The following is a 20,787-nucleotide window of genomic DNA, read 5'->3' as shown; positions in this document are numbered from 1 at the left end:
TACAACATTGCAAGCTGCCTTTACTTTCAGAGCTTTCTCGTTCGACTGCAGCTTTATAATTCCTTGCCGCTCATTTAAGTTGTCGAGGCTTGGTATTTCGGACCATGGAAGGTGCGCATCCTCTACTCTCCAGCATTTCACAGCTAATTTGCGACTCAGGCCTTTTGTTCAACGTCAACGGTGGCTATTTGGAGGGTATAGTTCGTGGCTACCGCAATGCGCTACTTACGAGCACGAACTATGGCAATGTATGTGGTCACTGCACCGCTTTAGGACACTTCACTAACAAAGTGCAGCTCACGCAATGCGAAACGATCGAAGACGTCAAGACCCAGCTCGGTCCTGCGTACGGCGAGGCGCTCTCAAACCTTCCTCCCAACCCCTCCACGTCGGCCCTGGCAAGCAAGACCACGGAGAAGCTAGTCGCCGACTTCAGATATCTCCAAGGACAGGCGACGGGATCGTTGGCAAAATTCATGGAATACCTCACATACTCGTACATGATTGACAATGTGGCACTCCTCATTACCGGGACTTTGCACGAAAGAGATACTAAAGAACTCCTGGAGAGATGTCATCCGTTGGGTTGGTTTGAGACAATGCCAGTTCTTTGCGTGGCCACCAATATCGAGGAACTGTACAACTCGGTCCTTATCGAAACTCCCCTGGCACCATATTTCAAAGGAAGTTTGAGCCATCAAGATCTGGATGAGCTCAACATCGAGATTGTGCGGAACACCTTGTACAAAAACTATCTGGAGGACTTCTACCGTTTCGTAAACACGGACCCCGAGATGGCCATGACTCCCACGGGGGAAATCATGTCAGAAATCCTCGAATTCGAAGCCGATCGACGAGCTATCAACATCACCATCAACTCTTTCGGAACCGAGCTGAACAAGGACCAGAGGAAGAAGCTCTACCCCGAATTCGGAAAATTGTACCCAGAAGGGATGCTCATGCTCTCGAGAGCGGACGACCTGGAAGGCGTCGGGCTTGCAGTCAGCGGTGTGGGTGACTACAAGCGATTTTTTGATGAAGTCGGATTCAACCAAAGCAGCGGCGTGGGCGCCGGGAACATGGCTGGAGGGGCGGGCAGTGAATCCAAGTCCCTGGAGGACATGTTCTACCAGAAGGAGATGGAACTCTCCAAGATGGTTTTCACTCGACAGTTTACCCATGCGGTTATATATGCATGGGTCAAGCTACGGGAACAGGTGAGTATCCCTTGTTGCGAGAGACACAGCTGCTGACCCTCCGGCAGGAAATCCGAAACATCACCTGGATTGCTGAATGCATCGCCCAAAATCAAAAGGAGAGGATCGGAAACTACATCAGCGTGTTCTAACATGGGTTAGGGTCAGTGTCACGTGGGCAGCACGGCGTTCGGTAGAAGGGGGTCTTGCTTTGCGGCCTTCCAGCTTGATAGCTCCAGACCTAATGAACAACTTTTTCAGCAACAAGTCAACAGCGCTTCTTTCAGCTTCTTGCGAAGACTACTTGATCCAACAACTCTCGGAAGGAAGGTACGTCTGCATTTTGGGGTTTCACCTACCGCCCGTGCAGACAGCCCAGAGCGTGGTTGCCTGAAGAGAAATCATCAACAGCTCACATCAATTGAGGCGCAAATCCATCTCATGAAGTGATTTGTGTCTGGCCAAATTATCGAAAAGACCATCTACATCGAACTTATTGTTGATTTTCCGCTCATTTTTGGTGTTATCGTTACCCTCGCGAACCAGCGACACAGCTTCACCTGAAACCAACAACCACTCGTTTGACTGATTTGATCTCACTACATCAGCAAAGCTATCAAAACCACAATGTTGGACTCTCATCTCTCTACAACACGGTTTCGCAAGGCTCAAAATCTTGAACCGGAACCGATCTCGTCGTCCACAGCATTTCCCTACAAGATCGATCCGGGGCATTGTTTTTCCGAATCTGACCTCAGGCATTCTCCCCTCAAGCGACGTGATTCCGGATTTTTCGAAGGAACCTGTCAGGTTGAAGAGAAATCAAACTTGTTGGCATGTGTCAGGGATGATAAGAGCCACAAACCTCGGGTCTCAACCCCAAAGTCTCACCCTGGCCAGTCCCCTATACCACAACGATTACGGGAAGTCATCCGACAAGACCTCTGGGACCCCAACACTGTCTGCACGGTGCACCATGGCTATCGTCATCCAGATGTTTCTAATGATAAACGAATCGCCGCGCTCTGCTCACATGCGGCGAACTCTAGTCAAAACGTGGAGGTTGTCAAATTCACAAGGACGATTTCTGGGAGTGGAGACGAGGCTCCGATGTTCGAGACTCGCCCGTTGTATGGCGCGGGTGCTCCTAACGTAGAAGCTCGCTTGCAAAAATGGGCCGCTGCACGAGCCATTGCACAGCGAAAACAATCACGCACGAGCGTTGCCACAATGAAGAAAAAGCAATGTCGAGCGTATGGAGGACTTCTAGCCAGCTTGCAAGGGCGCATCAACCGACGGCCAGGACGTACTGGGATCGTTCATTGTCAAGTGAACAAGCCTCTACGTTCAGAGAAGATGTTGCTTTCCAGCTACGAAGACGCTTTCAAGGGATGGGATGTTGCCATGTCGAAATCAATCCCAGGCTATGCTGACAACTACAAGAAGAGGCATTGGTACATATCTCAATGGGATAAACCAAGTCCTAAATGATGGCATAGGTGTGGTGCAGATAAAGGCTATAGCGTTCGGGCATTGGAGAGAATCAAACAGCGGTCTTTGTTGTTCTCGCCCTAGCCAATTGGTCCAGGTCGATCTCGTCAGTGGTGTAGGGGGCGCTGGTTTTGGCACATGGATTCAGTGTATCACCCAAGTCTATTGTATGCACAAAATTATCCAATCTAAAAACCCATTCTCCTTCTGACCATTCCTCGACCCTCACTCAAGATGCGAACAAGTCTATAGAGGACGCTGAGGAGATGCTAATTCTCCATTTCACTGGAAATTCTTCACCCCAAGGCCTCGTACGCAGCTCCGCCGCCACCATTCTTCGCATCCTTCTTCGCCACCTTGGCCATCCGCTTCATCTCCTTTTCCGCCCTCTTGTCGTCCTTCTTCCTCTCCTTTTTCGCCCTCTTCTCCCGCTTCCTCGCCTTGTCCTCCTCGGAGAAATCGCTCCGGGAACCCTGCAGGAATTTTCCTGGGTTGAAGACGTTCAAGACCAAGAGGGCGAAAAACATGGGCACGCCGTCGAAGACGTACGCGAACCACTCGTGCGTCACGGTCGGGGAGTTGATGCCCGTGCCGAACTCGACGAGGCGGTAGATGTTGCGGAGGATGATGAGCGCGAGGGTGATGTAGAGGAGGCGGAGGAGGGGCATGGCGAGGTCGAGGTCGGGTATCTCGACGTCATCTGGTGTCGTTGTCGGGCTGGGGGAGTCGGTCCGCAAGGGCAACGGACGCAGAAGGACAGATTGGTATTGTGCTTCGGTGTCGGTGGTGTAGGAAGCAGGCCGTGACGAGACGAGACGCCGCCTGTCTTGCCTGAGGTGCTTGACCTTGCGCTGGAACCTGATCGCCAGGGCGACGAAGATGACGAGGAAGAACAACTGCACGCCCACGCCGCTGGTGTAGATGTTCAGTCCCGTCTGCTGGACCGAGGCACTCACCCCGGGGCCCGTCATGGTGCCGCCGGTCGCCTGGATCAGGAAGGCCGTGATGTCAAAGGCGACGAACATGCGCGTGATGGCGCGGGCCCGGACGCGAAAGACGCGGTCGTTGCCCTCGGGTAGGAAGAAGTGGATCATCCGCCCCAGCAGCATGTAGATGTACGCGTTGATCCAGAGCGGCGCGAGCAGGATCAGCAGCAGCTGCGCCGTGTAGATGCCGCTGGACAGCTGGTTCTCGATCGACGAGACGCGCGCGACGTAGCCGCCCGTCTCCCACAGGGCGCCCATGATGAGAACCATGGCAAAGGGCTTGCGGTAGACGACCGCCTGGACGATGTGCGCGCAGGTCGTGATGCCGAAGAGGACCGTGAACAGAATGGCGGCTGCGAAGGATGGGCAGTACCCCCAGTTGTCATCGGGTCCTGTGCCCGCGTGGCACACGATCTTGGGCATTTCGCTTCAAAGTATCCCCCTTGTATGGAGTTCCCTCGAAGAGTTCTCTTGGAGAGAAATAGTGTTGCTCGAGGGCGAATTGAAGAATGACTGCGCGTGGGCGTGACGAGGTAGTATTTTTCTGCAAGGTAGGGTTGGGAATGTCCTCCAAGGTTGAAGGGGAGAATACAACGAACGGTTTCAATGGAGTCATCCATGGTTGATATAGATATGCACCCTCCCCTGGGATGTTGGACTGCTGAATGTGGCTGCCTGGAAAATCGACAAGTGATACTCGTCTGCGGTCGGCATCAGACAACATTGTGTGGCTTAGTTCTTTGCAGGGTTTCAGAAGCCGGTACGAGGTATGTTTCCACTGTCAAGGCGAGGGAATGAATGAGTTTAGCTCTTACGAGCTCGTCCACCAGCCCGTTGGCCAGCTGTTGGCGACGTTTGATGACAAAGGTGATGGTGATGTGGGCGAAGTTGAATACGACTTGGTAAGAGGGCCGCGAGGGGCGGTAGCATGAATTGGCCAAGGGGGGGTTTTGGGGGCCACTTGATGCGCAAGGCTAGGATGTGCAAGCGGTCATTGGTCAGAAGCTTCCTCGTATCGTCTAACCTTTCCTGGCTAGCGTGGGTGGCCTGGTTTGGAACACTAGCGTCCCTGCGTCGTCTGCTCCCTCAGGTACTGGGAACCTCTCGACACCGTCCCTTGCTGTTGCTCTGCCACTCTCGAGGAGTCTCCCTTCACTTAGACCTGGCACCTCTAGCCGCATGTGGCGCTACCGAACTCTGACAGCCCGTCAACACAGTGCAAACTCGGTTGCCTGCGCGGATGCATTGGGGTCCAGGAAATGTCTGGCCGGGACCGTTGATTTCCAGGCAGTGACCAAAGGGGCTGGTGAATTTCTTTCAGCTGTGTCTGTCTGTTCGCCTTGGACACGCTTGAACCTCTGACACAGGCTGATAGAATATAATAACATATGCGACGCTCGACTCGGACACATCTTCATCGAGCCATGAAGACAAAGGGCCCAAAGTCTTCGAAATCATGATCAGGATTGGAAAAACAAAAGTCCGAACTGGTTGCATCACCTGCAAGTAAGTCCAGTTCTAGCCCTGTACCCTAGCTAGCCAGTTCCTGCGGCTATGACCTCTCTCTAACGCGGTCGACCAGACGTCGACGAGTAAAATGCGACGAGACGCGACCCAGCTGCAACCGCTGTGTCAAGGCTGGGAAATCATGTGAAGGATACGCCAACGATCCGAGCTCGGGTCGAGGGAGCGAACCCGTGAAATTCGTCGTGTACACCCCACGCAATCCATCGCCTGTCTTGTCGGAGCAGCCAAACCTCGATTGGTCCGAGCGACGGGCCTTCAGCTACTACCAGGATCGGACTGCGTTGGAGCTTGCCGGTCCCTTCCAGCCGGACTTCTGGCTAGCGACCATGCTACCACTCGCAAGAGAAGATGGCTCCGTCAGACACGCTCTCATTGCCCTGAGCAGTATGCACGAGCACTATTCAGGGGTCGATCATTTCTCGCCCGCGCGAAGCGTCGACTTTGCACTGAACCACTACGGGAAGGCGATGCGGGAGGTTGTGCGATTCAACCACGCCCAGCTGGATCAGAATCTCGACCGTGCTCTGGTCCTCTGCGCTCTGTTCTCCGCTTTTGAGAGCCTTCAAGGTCAGTATCACGAGGCGTGCAACCACGCCGTGTCCGGAATCCGAATCCTGGCCGAGGAGCAACGAAATGCAAGTGCCAGTCCCAATCAGCCGCGGCTGCTCCCCAGCGATGACCTCGCCCGCTTCTTTGTCGCCATGGGCAGACAGATTCTGGAAATCGGCGGCCCAAACTTCCTGGGCCCCAAACCGAAGTTCTACCGTACGGGGACGACCACTGCACACATGCCGTACCAATTCACCTCGCACGAACACGCCCTGCTGCATGTGGAATCCCTACTTGCAGAACTCTTCGACTACGTCGAGAGGGCCGAGACTCTGGCGTACGAGGGCCCTGTACCTGACGACGTGGCCCAGGCCCTCCTGGCAGAGTTCCACGCGATCAAACCGCGATTTGAGGAGTGGCAGGCCGCGTTTGAGAGGTTCTCTGCCGTCGAATCAAACGAATACTCACGAGAGACACCCGAATCTTGCAGCTCGGCCGCCTCGTCGCCCCCGTCGGCGCAGCACGCCAGACCCCGGAGTGCCGCATTTCTCATTCTGCGGGCTTATCAAGCTCTCATGGTGGCGTTCCTGGCACGAGTCGAGTCCAACGACGAGGCCGTGTTCAAGGACCACGGAGCACAGTTTTGGACCGCATTGGACGCGGTGGAAGAGTTCATTCAATGTACCTCTACCCTTGTCAGGCCGGTGGACGGGGGCGTGTCGCCTCGACCACCACCGCCACCGTCTGACTGGTCAACGTCAACGTCAACATCAACATTAACGTCAATCTCAGCCACGAACGTAGCTCCGGCTTCGCAGTCTCTCTCACAGCTCCAACTACCACAAAACCCCCCGCCCGTGATTACGCGGCCGACATTCTCCCTCGCCCTCGGCGTCGTGCCGACCCTCTTCCTCATCGCCACCCGGTCCCGCGACCTCGCCCTGCGCGACAAGGCCCTCTCCCTCCTCCGCTCGTGCAACCGGCGCGAAGGCCTCTGGGACTCCCACCTCGCCGCGAGCGTCGTCGACCGTGTCATCGACCTGAGGACCAAGGCACGGTCAATGAGCCGCGCACAACTCCTCCTCGCCGACGCGGATCTCCTCGCGTACATACAGACGACAGAGAGGCCGAGTGGCAGAGAGCCAAATGCCTCTCTTGGGGGCGGGGGAGAGGGCGCTGGCCTCGACGACGACGTAGACTTCAAGTTACTGGACATCACCTTCCTCCCGCGCCGCCGATGTGCATTGCGCTATGCATTCGCCGCGAGACAGGCCACGACGCAAGGAACGCCGACCTCGATGTTGCACGGTGACGTGCCCGGTCACTTTCCCCCCGGCGGCGCAGGCGCGCGTTGTGTCAGGGAGTTTTGCGAGGAGTTGCGGTGGGAGCGATAGCAGCAATGCGTTGTGTGGGGGGGTTTACTATGGGGGTTTGCTCAGGAGAACAAACGGGGGAGATGGATTGGGTATTGTTGTTTCGATCATGAATATGGGTTGTTAGTGGGCTCCAGGAGTAGCGGCCAACCTCGCGTCGAGGGAATGTTATTAGGGATTACGCTGAATGGCACTGTATCCACTATATCCATAACGAGCAAATGAGATTCTTTGAATAAGCTTCTCATGCAGAGCATATCCATTCAAGAAAAGAACGCGGACTTTCCTATCTTCCAACATGCGGTACCACCTTGGGTAGATTGAAGTTGTTGGAAGGGTAGCTGGCTTCATAAAGCCACACAAAGTATTCGTCACGGTCCCCGTCGAGGCCTTCTGTGCTACCAAAGAATCCATAGTCCTGACCCATAAGACGCCATCCGCCTGGTGAAGACCTCTCCAGCACTTGGTTCAAGGAGCTTCGTTTCTTATTTTGCATGTTGTCGCTGTTTGTAGTTTTTTTCTTGGTTGCTCGGACTTTGTGCTCGCGTGGGCGAAACTCGATCTTTGAATGTCGAAACAGAAACACGAGATGGCATTCCAAATGAAAGATCAACGGCAATCCTACTCGCCATGATGGTTGCTCGTAAGGAGGAGTACGAGTATCACTAGAGTTTGAGTAGGCTCTAGCAACCAGCTTCGCACATGATTCTTGGACATCACTAATCATATTGGAACAGCACACTGATGCTCTCGCCATAATGCACCCTTCGAATCGCCTATCGAGAAAGATCATGTTAGCATTTGTCACCTGTCCTGTAACCCAAACATCACAACTAGTGTTGAACTCACCTCAGCGAAGACGTGGCCGACCTCGAGTACCTCCAACTTGGGACATCTTCTGACATGGTGCGACTGGTCCACGGTATTGGTGACAATAACTTTATCCAACGCGCTGGCGTTAATTCTTTCAATTGCATCTCCACTCAAAACACCGTGCGTCACCAAGGCATAGACTTTGCTGGCACCTTCTTTCTTCAGAAGTTTCGCGGCTCGGGTAATCGTGTTGCTCGTGTCGGCCAGATCGTCGATGAGAATGGCAACTTTGCCAGTAACATCGCCGACGAGCATCATGGTTGCATTCTGCCGATCGGTGATCTTGGTGGGTCTACGTTCTTTATGAATCAGTGCGAACTCGATTCCTAACGAGTCGGCGATGGCAGTTGCTCTTTTAGCACCTCCAGCGTCGGGACTAACGACCACTCCATTTCTGTAATCTGGAATGTTTTGCTGGATATACTTCTTCAAGATCGGCCGGCCGTAAAGATTGTCAACAGGAATGTCGAAGAACCCTTGATACTGTGGATCGTGAAGGTCCATGGTGATGATGTGATCTGCGCCAGCGCAGGTCAAAAGATCTGCCACAAGAGTACCTGCTTGAGCAACCCACTGTCGATAGCCCGGTCGAGGTTTGAAATTGTCTTGCGGATCTATTTTTGGCGGTGGAGCAAAATCATAATTTGCAATGCCGTTGGTGGCTGACGCTGCCGAATCTCCTCGTTTCCGTTGGCTTGGAAAATAGTCCGACTTTGTTGACGAGTGTGAACTTACATCCCGGTCCCGGTAGTGGCTGAAGCGGGCCTGGTATGTAGGGCTGTTCTCTACCTCATCGAGCTGTGACTTTGAAATAGCTTTGTGCAAGGGATGTCCGTTGGCAAGGCCTTGGCTTTCAGTCTTATCTGGATGTGGAGTTGGAGGGGTACTGTCGAAGGTGTAGCCATTCGCGTCAGGAACCAGCTTGTTGGACGCATTCGATGCCTTAACCAGAGGCGCACCGCTCTTGTTGTAGGGTATATCGGACTGGCGAGAATACGGGAAGAGTGGTAGGACAGCGGTGACCTTTTTCGCGGACGCAGTCTTGCATGCCGAAATGGCAATCAGAAGCTCGACGAAGTGGTCATTCACCTTACCACCACCAGATTGTATGATATAAACATCTTTTCCCCGGACCGACTCGCCGATCTCAACCCTGGTCTCTCCAACTGCGAACTTGGAGAAGAGAGCTTGACCAGGTGCAATACCGAGAATCTCGCAGATAGTTTCTGTCAAGGTTGGATGGGACGACCCTCCGAACACGACAATGTTTCTGACCATGGTGTCGCAAACAAAAGGTCCAGCGAAGTGGCTTACAGTGGTAGGCAAGGCGAGGTCGTAGAATCTGACGGGACAGGGCAAGGCAGAGTCAAGGGATCAGACCACAGGCGAGGGGTGGGATACGTGAAGTCGACGTTAGAACAGGCAGCCTAATGTGGGCCGTGAGGCCAAGGAAGTCGGGAAGTCAACCTGGTGGTTGACATGATATAAAAGAGAGAAAGAGTCAGTTCGCAAAATTGGAAAAGTTCAACTCCAAGGTAAAGCGCAGTTGGTGGTTTGCTCTCCCCACGAAACTTTTTGTCTCGCCCCACCTTCCGCGTCAGATCCGCTAGATTTCCCGAGGTTCCAAAATGTCGTCATTTCATTTATTGTCCATCGAGCCATGCACGCCATGTCGTTGGGTGCGTTAGATGTGGCTGCAGCTGATCCTGGTCTACATACAGAAGTGGGGGCAGGTCGCTCACTGAATTCCAAAAGAATATCTATCTTCAGGCTTGTAGATACTCGCCATCCTCACCCAATGTAGTCAGCGCCACTCAAACGCTGTGGCCCTCGCCTGAACGGCCACGTACACATGCCATCAATCCCCTGTATCAACCTCAAGATCCAGCTGGACATTGTTGCTGACACCGTAGTCCTGAAGTGTCAGCTGGTCTTTGAATGGTCTTTCGCCCTGTCGCTTGAGCAGTATCTCATGAGGTTGTCTGCCAATCATCGAAGCAACGATAACTTTGAAGTCCTCTGTTCTTTCATTAGCACGGAAAAGAAGCCCACGGTAGCTGCGATAAACTCACTTATTGGATCCGTGGGATAGCATGGAATAGCTTTCTTCGTCCCCAATCGGTCGTTGACGTAAACAATAATCATAGGCTGCGCTGGTATCGCAGGCGCTGGTTTCTTCTCTTTCTTGTCTGGCTTGTCCTTCCTCTTTTCTTCGTGGAGTTCTGGTTCCTCTCGATCTCGGTGTCTGTTGCGATCTCTGTCGTCTCTTCGGGGGGAACGCCTCCGAGGAGGGGGGGTCCTAGATCTCGAGCGAGGTCGATAATAATCTCTATAGCCTCGCTGCAATCCTGCTTCTCGGTCACGTCTCGAGTCGTCATCGTCTCGACGTTTTTCCTTCCATTTGAACCCTGCGTCCTTGCGCCGCGGTCGATCCTCGCGCCTGTCCCTATCCCGTCGAGGAGACCTGCTCCTTCTGCGGTCTTCGCCCCTGGACGATTCTCGCTCTTTCCTGTCAGTATTCGTGGGTGGAGGTGAGGATGGTGAAGTCTCACGCTGATTGTCGGCCATTTCGAGGCCAAAGCGGCGTCCGAGGGATTTTAGAAGCGTGAGTGGAAGGGCGTGACACGTAAAGAAATTCACAGCGAACCGCCATCAGGGACCGGAAAAATATGGTGGACCGGAAAAACTTCGGATAAACAGTACCTCAGTTTGTGCTTGGAGCTCGTCAAAAGTATCAATGAATGTCATCCAAATTCAAATGATTCTCACCTAGCGTTTTTAAACTCCACGAATACTACCTGCCGACACACGTCCCGCCTCCAAGTCTCATGAATACCTTGACCTATGAATGATGTTACAGAATCAGCTTCTTGACAACAAAAAATTCCCAACAAACGTCGCAACAGGACTCTACTTGCCGGGAAAAGCCATTGTACGGTGTGGCGCTGTGATCCGAATCGCTCCATCGGAGCCGCTTCACAAGACGTTGGGTTCCTTGACAGGCGCAAGGTACAAGGCAAGACTACCTAGTACAAAGGAAACCTATGAAATGAGTGTATATGGCTCTGTCATGTGCCCTCATAGTCCTCGGCTTCCTCTCCTTCCACCCGAACTGATTCGTAACACGATGGCGAAGTTGGGCAAAGGTTGTTGACCGTTGAAGGTGCTCGTGCCGATGTGTGGTCTGGTACAAGTGCCGCCTCATAGCCTTGTGCGCCTGAGTGTATATCTCTTCGTCTCGGCCAGCCCCGGATTGGTTAGCGCTTGGGAGTTAGTCGCATCGAACGAAGCCGATATCGTCTCGACTTCTCAGGGGTTCGTGGAGACGAAGGTGGTGGTTGAGTAGCACGCGGCGTGCCACTTTCCGGCGCCTCTGCGACACTCTTCTCTGAAGTGATATGCTCAGGCTCAGAAGACTCCTCCTCATTTGCTTCCTCTGCTTCGACCATCTTTTCTGCCTCCTCCCGCATTTCAGCCATCTCAGTTTCGAATTCAGCCACCCTCTTCTCTACCTCGACTTTCTTCCTCTCCACGATCTCCAGCTTCTCGTCTACCTTTTTCATCTTCTCCTCCACACCCCCAATCGTGTGCTTCATCTTGTTGACATTGTCTTCTACCTTGGAGATCACCCTCCATACCTCGGCCAAGTCTTTCTTTTCCATGACTGTGCGGTTTCTGGGGTCTTTCACTTTTTGCTCTTGTATCATCTTCTTCGCCCTAAGCATCTCTTTGACGGCAGCGTCGGCATTCTCCAGTACTTCGTCCATCTCTTCCTCTGCCTTTCCCAGCACATGAACTATGAAAGCCTGTCGGTAAAGATCATAAAGCTTTGTCGAAGGGATTTCGAGGGGTACATCCTCAAAGGGTTTCTGCAAATGCTCCTGCTCTTCGCATATGAAATCCTTGAGGGAGAGATGCAACGAGCAGTCTTTGACGGCTTGTCCGTTTTCGTCGAGAAAGCTCTGGGTTGTCATTAGAACCTCCATCACAGCATGAGCACTTCAGGATGCCGGAACACCACCCCTTACCTGATTTTCAACCACTGCAGTCCGAATCCAATTGTTTCCAACATGTTGGGCTCTCCAGACCGAAAATGTCGCCCCGCGCCCGCCCCGGTAGATGTCAATCATATTCAAACCGACAACAGTTCGAATTCTGCCCTTCTTCAAGTCGATAAATCGCTTAGCCCTCTCTGGCAGCTTCAATTTTCTCTGAGACCACGCCACTTCTACCACTAGGTCAGCAATTGTGCAGCCCTCATACACGAAAGAAAGATCTGGCTCCATTCGGCCGCCGTGAGGCCCCGCCCGCCGTACCGTTGCTGCCGTCACAGGACGTATCTTGGTCGCGGCTTTCATGGTCTCATCTTTGGTGCTCTGAACCGTACAAAGTGTCCCCGTCTGAATGTCACTCAGCCATTTCACAATCTCCGTATTGAACCCGCCAACCATGCCTTCGTGAAAGACAGACGGCATGTGAATCACGAACTGCTTGCTGCCTTTACAAGGGCGGGGTATATAGTCGAAGCTGGTATCTCATTAGCCACTCAAAGCCAGAATTTCTCAAGGAAGCTTACCGAAACCATTCTTTCTCCACATATTTTAGCAGCTCTTTATGTGCCTCCTTCCTCAATTCTTCCCATAACTTCTGATAGCCGCGATAGTGAAGTGTTCGCTCAATCAAGTACTTTCCACCAGGCCCACCCTTTTTCACCGCGTATGTACCGCTCTTGAGTTCTTCTATCGTTTTCAACACTCGCTTAGCATCTGCGACATCCTGTCGTCGTTCTCTGGGCCCAGAAACCCAAGGGCTCCCTGAAGATGCCAGACTGTTGATGCTTTCAGAGGATACTGATCGGCTTCTGTCAGAACGACTGCCCAGACTAGAGTCTGACTCTTCGTCAAAGGTCTGAGTGAAGTGGGAGGGAGTCGGTGGAAGGACTACCGTCTCCCTTGAAACTGAAGATGGCGGGGTTGATGATGGTGGAGGGAAAAGAAGTGGCCCAGAGGGAGTGGATGTCGGTTCAACAGCTTTGGCTGAAGTGGGACTGGGTGAGGAAGGTAGGGTTAAGACCGGACGCTTTCGCTTGAACCGATAGGACAGCGGCGAAGAAGGTGCTGAAGCCGATGCCTTTCGCTTGGAAGAAGTATGTTGGCTATCAGGAAGATTTGATGAAGGGCACTCTTCCTCCTGTGATGCCGAAGGCTGCGGTTTGACCGATCTGAAGAAGTCTGTGAGGGAGCGGCGAAAGCGAGAGATCCTATCTCGCTCGCTGCGTGTTGTCATTTTAGAAGAAGGGAAGGCTGATACATGAGGCATCTAGCTGATTTATATAGTGGCACTCTGTACAAGGGACACAGTGATACGCGTGACTGCATGCTCTACATACCATCGTACTTCGGCACATGGTATGCAAGCGATCATAACTCTCAGACCTTACAGGTCTGTGTAAGGTCTGAGTCCCGGGCCCAAGCTTGGAATTCATAACAAATTTTATTTTTACGCTTCCAAGCTTTTTGGTGTCACCGGGCCATCGACCTGTCTCTCGTCCGTGACAGTGGTATACAAAGGCACTGACAGAGGTAGGTAAAGAAACGAAGCGGCCAGTAGTCTAGATAAGAATCTAGCCTCCTTGCACAAGTGGGTAGCCTCATTGCTGGTGGGTCTTGTTCCCTTGGCGCACATTACACATATAGATAGCTGTCGTATGCACTTTCTCATAGGTAGTTATCCAGAAACCCATACCGCTCCTTTAGGCTTTACAGGGCCCCTCACTAGAACACCGCATTCGGCTGTTAAAATGAGGTATTCGTGGCCAAGCTCCGTCGACTCAAGGAGTATTCTACCTCTCGTAACGCCTTTATCGATGTCCTATTTAGGCTTAGTCTATGTTTAGTGGCACTAAGTTTGTAGTCCACTCGCTTTACGTAATATAGTAACGCAAGGAGGAGGCCAGCCACGGTGTTCTCAGTAAGAGCCTGTTACCTCCATCTTCTCTAGGAGGTATACCTGTCCTACATCTCCTAAGAGCCCAGCCTCCTCGCATAAGAGTCTCACCCTTCTCTTATACTTCAAGTGTTAGCAATTCCATAGGGAACCCGCATGTGCCGCGGATAAAGACACACCGCCTCCGGACTCAAAGCCCTCCTTGAGTCTCTTGTTAACACCCTGACGCTTGCCTAGAGCTCCTGATGGTGGCCGAAATCGCCATCCTGACCACCTTATGACGCATATCGACCTGGTAGAGGTCAACTGTGGCCACCCGTTCACGGCCGGGTTTGATACCATCCTCTGACCCACCCTTCAGAGCAGCCGCCATCCTCAACATTTTGTGTGCCCAACTTTAGCCAGCCTCATCTGGACGGGTGTACGGCGTTTGTGAATCTGGGCCAGACCCATCGGAGCTTTCCCTTGAAGATCAGCAGACTTTAGCCTTTCGCGAACCTGCATGTGATGGATGGCCCTTTGAGCTGCCTGCCAAAGCAGGAGTATTTCTGACCATAGATTTACTGTCGTCAACGGCGGCAACAGCGGGAATTGGGATGAAGAGCTGGAACCTGTCTGCGTGGAATGCTGAGTCGTTCACCCTGGAACTACTTGATAAGCATCTGCGCCGCAGAAGTACGCTGAAGTGGGTTCACGACCGCCATCTCTGCAAGCCTTGACAGTCTCGTGTGCAAGAGTGCACATGAGACTGTAGTCTACACTTGCTCTATCTGTCTGAAGTGGATTTGCTGAGATCCATCCACATCCAACGTCCACATCATTGCCACAAAGAGCGACCAAACATCTGCTTTGCAACTCTGACGCTCACCTTTATGAACATCTATGAACCTCTGGGGCCACGAATTTGGCTTCCGGGAATTATGGCGGCTTCAACGGCAAAATTACAGCAGCTAAATAACGGAAAGTGATACCTGCTACTTGCGTTAGAGACTTGAAAATGTTCTCCCGTTTCATGTCGCGGTGGATGATGTTGTTGAATGCTATGCAGCCAAGCGGCCGCAGCGTGTGCGGGGAGCCAGTGTTCGCAACAGGAGTTGTGTCGGCACTGTTTCCAATCAATGACTCCGAGGTCCCTTCTTTGAGGCCCACGAAGATGTCCACATCACTGGCGAACCAACCTTGTGACGCTATATAGTTGACAATATTTGGTTAAACAGGCATCAGGATGGACAGAGGTAGCTAATTCGGGTGTGACTCGGATCTAGATCCCATGCTTCACTGAGAGAGCCATAGTTTTCTTCCATACATTCTTCGTGATAAATCTTGATGTCGTCGTAGTAGTACCTCTCCCTAGTGTTGTGAGGGCTATGGGCGCCTTCCCACATAATGGGAAGCCAATAGTGAAAGTCTGTTATCAGGATGAGAAAATACACGTTCAGCCTTGTCGTATTCTGGGCAAGGAGAGAACCAAATGTGGCTATACAGGTACCTGCCTGCATGGAACGAAGAGACGCAGATGCGCTATGTGGGTGGAAGAAGATCGGCAATAGGAGCTCTCTCCCTCGCTATTGGCAGAACAGTTGGAAATGGTTCGATCTGAAGATCAGGACTTGACAAGACATGTGAGGCTGGTAGTTCGTCTCATCTCTTGCCGCGCGCCAAAGCGAGTCCCACGGTATATTTATCACGTGCGCGCTGTATATCTACCACTTGTAACCTGCCTTCTTCGCATGTCCCTTACTCTTGCTTCCAAAACATTGTCTATCTACCTCAGTGTCTACTACGCACATGGCTTGCCTCGGTGATTCTATCCGTGGGGACGGATTAATGCGGCTTCATGCAGCTCTAGCCGCGATAGAGGAAAACTTCCCGAAACTCAGTGGCAGCATGACATTGTCACGATTCAACCATCCACCACCACTTTACGCCTCAGACCTATCCGGGACGACGACTCGATCACCGAGTCCAAATATCCTGACTAAGGACCAGCAAAGTCGGCGAGACAGGCGAGACCGGCTACTGGACGAGCGAACCGCCTCCAGACCTAACCACCAGTTCCGGCAACAGAGGGCGGAAGAGGAGGAGCGCATCATTGAGGCGGACAGGAATCAAACGCAGTGTCTACGGGTGGGCGAAAGCTTCTCAGAGGTTGCATACGATATTGTTAAGAAGCGATGGGTCGAGCCGGGCATCTGGAGCGACAAATGGACATCCACAGCCCTCGGGCGATGGAAACATGAAGAACCGCTCGAGATGGAGTCGGATTGGGAAACAGACCCTGAAGTGCCCCCTTACTTTCCCTCTCCGAGACCAAAGCCGAGACGCTTAAAGAGTGATGATGCACGGCGACAGATTGCAGATCGTCGAACTGTCCTAGAGCGCGAGCGTGAGGCGTCACGCCCCTATTATCAATTCATCTACCAAATATCGAAGGAACGGGAACGAATCCATCAGAAGACAGCGAGCGGAGAAGACGACTTCCCTGAAAGATATTAACACACGAGCCTACGAGATTGTCAAGAATACCTGGCATCGGCGAAAGATTTGGAACGAAGCATGGGATGTCATGCCAGGAATGTCATGGAAGCATGAAAAACCATGGGATCAAGCGATTGCAGAGTTTGGTCTTGAGTTGACTCCACCGAGAGAAGTATCAAATCCCGCTCGCGTAACCCGAACTTTGGATCAACCTACTGCAAATGGGTCCAACTTGACCGTCGGAGGTGGCTCTTTTCGTTTTCACGAAAAAGGTGACTGGGCACCCCTACAGGAATCATACGGCCATACCGAGCCCTCTGTCTCAACACTGGCTCGACTTCAAACCCATCCAGATCGCACAAACCTCGCGCTCGAGCGAGAAGGAACCATGCGCCGCGGCCAAACAGGAACACGATAAGCCGCGATCCCTGTCCGGCGGACCACTTGACCCAATGAATTCTTCCACGATGTCAAATTCGGCTGTTAAGAGGAATGTGGCACTCCAGCGACTATCTAAACTGGCTCAAGCGTCGCACAACAATACCATTGCGTCAACCCAGGTCGCTGCATGCATAACCCCACGCCGAAGTGAACGAATTCCGCTCCTCAAACGTGCCCCCAGACAACAAGATGGACGAAATCACAGCACGAAAGAACCAGAGAAGAAGTACTTCACGCGTCCAAAATAGGACTACAAGTACACCGAATAAGGGAAAAAAGTAGAATATCTGACAAGGACAACGCGAGTGGCGGTCCGTCAATGAGAAGGGAAGCGACTGCTACAGCTGCATCCCCAAGCTGACCTTACAGGTAAGAGTGCCGGAGCTTTGACCTCGCCAAAGAACGTTGTCGTAAAGTCGTCATGCGTAATTAAATATGTGAATTGTGGCCCCGAAATTCCACTCGGCGACCGACCGATAAGCGTCAACGATGCTGTGAGTAGGAAGCGGCAGGAAGCCAAGTCGTCGGGCTCGGAAACGATCAATCTCTCTGTAACGATCCACGAGCCCGTTCAACCAGACACCGAGCCTACGGAACGCTAACCACGTAGCCTCCTACTACTGCCGTTTGAAGGGAGCACGCGTTATACCAAAGGCTCGACGCGGGGGAATGATTCTCCGTTCCGAATTTCAAAGTTCAGCCACATATCTCGCACAGGTCTATATCTCTCTCTTCCCTTCTCGTCTCCCCTCTCTCCGTAAACACAAAGCTAAGGAACGAACCCCTCGTCAAATCAACCTGACACAAGCCATGGGATCATGTTCACCGGTCCTCGCCAGTATCTTTCCATCCACCTCCCAAGCCCGACAACGGTCAGCTTCACCGTGTCGACGAGAGAGCCGGTCCAGCAGCCCGCATCATTGATAAATCGGCCTTCGTCTTCGCACCTCTTACATCTCCGACGTGTCCCTGTCTTTTCTCTTCTGAAGCACGCGCTACGGATCCTCCTCGTCCTGCTCGTCCTGCTGGTCAACCTCACGAAAGCCCGGATCGAGGCACCACGGCCATCCTCAGGCCTCGACGCGTATGCAGACTTGGAACTCAAGCTCAGTCTGGTCGGCGGGACGATCGGAGCCATCGCCGACCGCGCAGAGTGGTGGGTCCTGGCGCCGGTGAGCTTGGTCGTCGTGTACGCGTGCTTGAGGCGCGACTATGTCGGTATGTGCGCTGGTCTCTCTCCCTTTCCCCGCTCCCTGTACTCTATGCTCGGAGCGACGAGTCCTTGTGCCTAGGTCCATACCTACGAAGCTCTTCCTTCTCGCTAACCCCCCCGGGCAGAAGAATCCCTCTTGGTCCTCCAAGGTCTCGGGATCCAGACATCCACTTCGTCGCGCTACTTTTTCACCGGCCCAACCACGACATTCATCCCTACGACGCAGATCCAGGACATCGTCATCCATGAAGCCTTCAAAGGGCTCGAAGTCCGTTTTTACTTGGCCGTCATAGTCGAGGGGGCTACGGAGGTGGTGGTCGTCTTCCCTGTAAGCCGTTCAACCTGTTCTACTGATTGGTACCGTGTCAATGGAATAAGGACAGAAGCTGATCGTGTTTTTCATCCTGCGTTCAACCTGTAGACTCTCCTTCCCCGCCGCGAAATTCTCGAGGAAGTCTGGCGAGGGGGTCGGAAATGTTTGTATTCCGGTATCCGCTGAGCAACAGGAGCGAGGCCAGCTTCTAATCTATTCAACTGCAGCATTTGTCTCTTCAAACTCCTCCTTGGCTTTATCTCTCGCTTCCCGACTCTTTGCCCACTTGGCATTCAACACCTCCAAGGTGTCCATCCTCGGCTTCTTCATCACGGGCACATATCGACCACTGATTCTGGCTCTGCTACTCCCGTCAAAGACCTTCTGACTTCGCGCTCCCGACTTTCGGGGTCCATCCCGTGTCGCGCCTCTCTGGAAGGGGGTGCCGTCACCCTGAGAGAGCGCCAGATCGAGGAGACTGCCAGAGAGGAGTTCTTGCGTCTTTGCTTCTCGCCACTGGGTCCAGAGTTCGTCGACGACCGAGCCAGTGCCGAATTTCCCGTCGTTCTTGGTAGAGTTTGTCGTGAGCGCGGGCACCGTGGCTGCGTCCCCAGCATACAGCCAGTTCAATGAGTCTTCCATCACTCCGCCCTCCCCGCTGTCACTGTCGGGAAAGATGCAGTCCCACAGCACCAATGGCGCGTCGTCGGCCATCTCGTACGTGGGTCGACGGGGGTTCTTCTCGACATCAAGCAACTCATCGATAATACTCGGCTCCTCGAGGCCCTGGCCGACCAGGAACAATAATGCCACCATGCACCGCACCTGATGCCACAGGAACGCGGTGCCGTGGACGCAGAAAGTATACACCTTTGGGCCTCCAGAAACCGGGGGAACCGTTCCATTCGCGAGCGCAGACGAAGCCGACCCGGTCTGATTCAGAGCCTCGTGTTCCAGAAACATCCTCCCGTTTTGGGGAAACTCGACCACGTCGGCAAACGTGATCCTCCTCACGCAGTTGGGCATCTGTTTGCTCGCGTCGATCTTGCAGAGGTTTCTGAAGTCGTGCACCCCGACAAGCTTGCTCGCGGCTTGCCTCATCTTGTCCACGTCGAGCCAGCCCTCCCTGACGACGCCCGCGGGATCCTTTCCGTCCGAGCGCCGAAGACCGAGAGGGCCGGGCGTGGGGCAGAACGCCGGGTTCGTGAAGAAGTATTTGTACCGGCGCTCGCGGCAGGAGAAGCGCGCGTCGAACGTGGGTGGCGGGGAGGGGCACCAGGCCAGAACGCGGATGTCGGGCGGGAGGATCGAATTGAGGAGGGATATGTACGGTAGCTCGTCTTTGACGGGGTCGAAGGGCTTTGCGCGTTGATCCGCTGCGAGATCCGCGACGTCTATGGACGGCATAATATCACCTTGGCCACTTTCATGTTCCACCACACCCGCGTGCTGCGCCCCGTCCCCTTCTCCCTGCACAGATTCCTCCGGAGCGGGTTCTCGACTGGTCTCAAGAGCCCGGTTACTCCTGACACGAACCCCAATGACCTGGCCGAACGCGGACACGCCCCTGTCCGTCCTCCCGCATTTGCTGTACTGGCAGCCTTCCCAGCTGAGGTCCAGCCGGACCCTGCCCTGCACGCTGGGATCCGGACCTGACCTCGGCGCTCCCGACTCTCGCGCACTACTCCCCTTGACGTATGTCTCCCGCCTCTTGTCCTCGCCCCACACCACGTCGTAGCTCTCGTCGCTCCCCTCGGCCAAGCTGGGCGAGATCAGCCGCGCCTTGCGCAGCGCCTTCCACAGCACCTCCTCGACCGTCGGCTGCGCCGTTACATTGCCGTTCGCGTGCTCGTACCCGCCGTACCGCCCGCCCAGGTACGCGAACTTCAGGGCAATGTGCCGCGTCGAGTATGCCGCCGGGTTGAACGGGCGTGCACGCCTCGGGGAGTGCGAGCGCGAGCGCGATTGCGACCGGGATCGTGGCCGTGACGGATCAGCAATGGAAAAGGGGATTTGCGCGCCTGTACAAGGGCGGGCCGGGAGGAGAGATGTGATCGGAGGGTGGGAGGGTCGTGGAGATTTCGAGTCATTCCCGCGTGTCGTCAACGAGGCCAGCAGCGCCGTCTGTTCGCGCAGTTGCTGTTCCAGCGCCGTGATGCGCCCGACCAGCTCGCTGGTGCTGTAGCTCGCATAGTCTTTATCCATACCTGTCCGCACAGCAGCAGTAGCGAGAGTGGCAGCGTGCCGCAACGGAAGGAACGTACAGAGTTCGTAGTGGCAGCAGAGAAGCCGGCGTGGCACGAGCCCGCTCGCGAGAGATACTGGCACCGCGGGAGGAAGAGCAGGCATTAAAAACACACTGGCCCAAGCGCCCCCGAGGACATTGTACCACACAAGCGCT

The 20,787-nt window shown here is 53.8% G+C and overlaps 10 protein-coding genes across 10 annotated transcripts; 5 read left to right on the top strand and 5 right to left on the bottom strand.

Annotated features, from left to right (window-relative positions):
* Positions 1 to 104: 104 nt before the first annotated feature.
* Positions 105 to 1,348, top strand: Z517_03308 (V-type proton ATPase subunit D; the record flags this gene model as incomplete). The annotated part of the gene is made up of 3 exons (XM_013432416.1): positions 105 to 248; positions 297 to 1,217; positions 1,265 to 1,348. The coding sequence occupies 3 exons, from the start codon at positions 105 to 107 to the stop codon at positions 1,346 to 1,348; spliced, it is 1,149 nt and encodes a 382-aa protein (XP_013287870.1).
* Positions 1,349 to 1,823: 475 nt separating this feature from the next.
* Z517_03307 (uncharacterized protein) lies at positions 1,824 to 2,687 on the top strand (the record flags this gene model as incomplete). Its single annotated transcript, XM_013432415.1, has 1 exon — positions 1,824 to 2,687. The coding sequence occupies one exon, from the start codon at positions 1,824 to 1,826 to the stop codon at positions 2,685 to 2,687; it is 864 nt and encodes a 287-aa protein (XP_013287869.1).
* Positions 2,688 to 2,983: 296 nt separating this feature from the next.
* On the bottom strand, positions 2,984 to 4,096 carry Z517_03306 (uncharacterized protein; the record flags this gene model as incomplete). The annotated part of the gene is made up of 1 exon (XM_013432414.1): positions 2,984 to 4,096. The coding sequence occupies one exon, from the start codon at positions 4,094 to 4,096 to the stop codon at positions 2,984 to 2,986; it is 1,113 nt and encodes a 370-aa protein (XP_013287868.1).
* Positions 4,097 to 5,129: 1,033 nt separating this feature from the next.
* Z517_03305 (uncharacterized protein) lies at positions 5,130 to 7,143 on the top strand (the record flags this gene model as incomplete). Its single annotated transcript, XM_013432413.1, has 2 exons — positions 5,130 to 5,179; positions 5,256 to 7,143. 2 exons carry the CDS (start codon positions 5,130 to 5,132, stop codon positions 7,141 to 7,143), a joined length of 1,938 nt encoding a protein of 645 aa, XP_013287867.1.
* Positions 7,144 to 7,841: 698 nt separating this feature from the next.
* Positions 7,842 to 9,273, bottom strand: Z517_03304 (uncharacterized protein; the record flags this gene model as incomplete). Its single annotated transcript, XM_013432412.1, has 2 exons — positions 7,842 to 7,898; positions 7,972 to 9,273. The coding sequence occupies 2 exons, from the start codon at positions 9,271 to 9,273 to the stop codon at positions 7,842 to 7,844; spliced, it is 1,359 nt and encodes a 452-aa protein (XP_013287866.1).
* Positions 9,274 to 9,853: 580 nt separating this feature from the next.
* Positions 9,854 to 10,563, bottom strand: Z517_03303 (uncharacterized protein; the record flags this gene model as incomplete). The annotated part of the gene is made up of 2 exons (XM_013432411.1): positions 9,854 to 10,014; positions 10,068 to 10,563. The coding sequence occupies 2 exons, from the start codon at positions 10,561 to 10,563 to the stop codon at positions 9,854 to 9,856; spliced, it is 657 nt and encodes a 218-aa protein (XP_013287865.1).
* Positions 10,564 to 11,252: 689 nt separating this feature from the next.
* Positions 11,253 to 13,281, bottom strand: Z517_03302 (uncharacterized protein; the record flags this gene model as incomplete). The annotated part of the gene is made up of 3 exons (XM_013432410.1): positions 11,253 to 11,957; positions 12,024 to 12,522; positions 12,572 to 13,281. 3 exons carry the CDS (start codon positions 13,279 to 13,281, stop codon positions 11,253 to 11,255), a joined length of 1,914 nt encoding a protein of 637 aa, XP_013287864.1.
* Positions 13,282 to 15,729: 2,448 nt separating this feature from the next.
* Positions 15,730 to 16,437, top strand: Z517_03301 (uncharacterized protein; the record flags this gene model as incomplete). Its single annotated transcript, XM_013432409.1, has 1 exon — positions 15,730 to 16,437. One exon carries the CDS (start codon positions 15,730 to 15,732, stop codon positions 16,435 to 16,437), a length of 708 nt encoding a protein of 235 aa, XP_013287863.1.
* Positions 16,438 to 17,678: 1,241 nt separating this feature from the next.
* On the top strand, positions 17,679 to 18,572 carry Z517_03300 (uncharacterized protein; the record flags this gene model as incomplete). Its single annotated transcript, XM_013432408.1, has 3 exons — positions 17,679 to 18,078; positions 18,199 to 18,401; positions 18,495 to 18,572. 3 exons carry the CDS (start codon positions 17,679 to 17,681, stop codon positions 18,570 to 18,572), a joined length of 681 nt encoding a protein of 226 aa, XP_013287862.1.
* A 27-nt stretch (positions 18,573 to 18,599) lies between these two features.
* Positions 18,600 to 20,591, bottom strand: Z517_03299 (tRNA pseudouridine(38-40) synthase; the record flags this gene model as incomplete). Its single annotated transcript, XM_013432407.1, has 1 exon — positions 18,600 to 20,591. The coding sequence occupies one exon, from the start codon at positions 20,589 to 20,591 to the stop codon at positions 18,600 to 18,602; it is 1,992 nt and encodes a 663-aa protein (XP_013287861.1).
* Between the last annotated feature and the right edge of the window lie 196 nt (positions 20,592 to 20,787).

The sequence above is a fragment of the Fonsecaea pedrosoi genome (genome assembly GCF_000835455.1).
Source record: "Fonsecaea pedrosoi CBS 271.37 unplaced genomic scaffold supercont1.2, whole genome shotgun sequence".
NCBI classification, from domain to species: domain Eukaryota; kingdom Fungi; phylum Ascomycota; class Eurotiomycetes; order Chaetothyriales; family Herpotrichiellaceae; genus Fonsecaea; species Fonsecaea pedrosoi.
The sequence above is the reverse complement of the archived record's forward strand: the minus strand, read 5'-3'. Positions and strand labels throughout refer to the sequence as shown.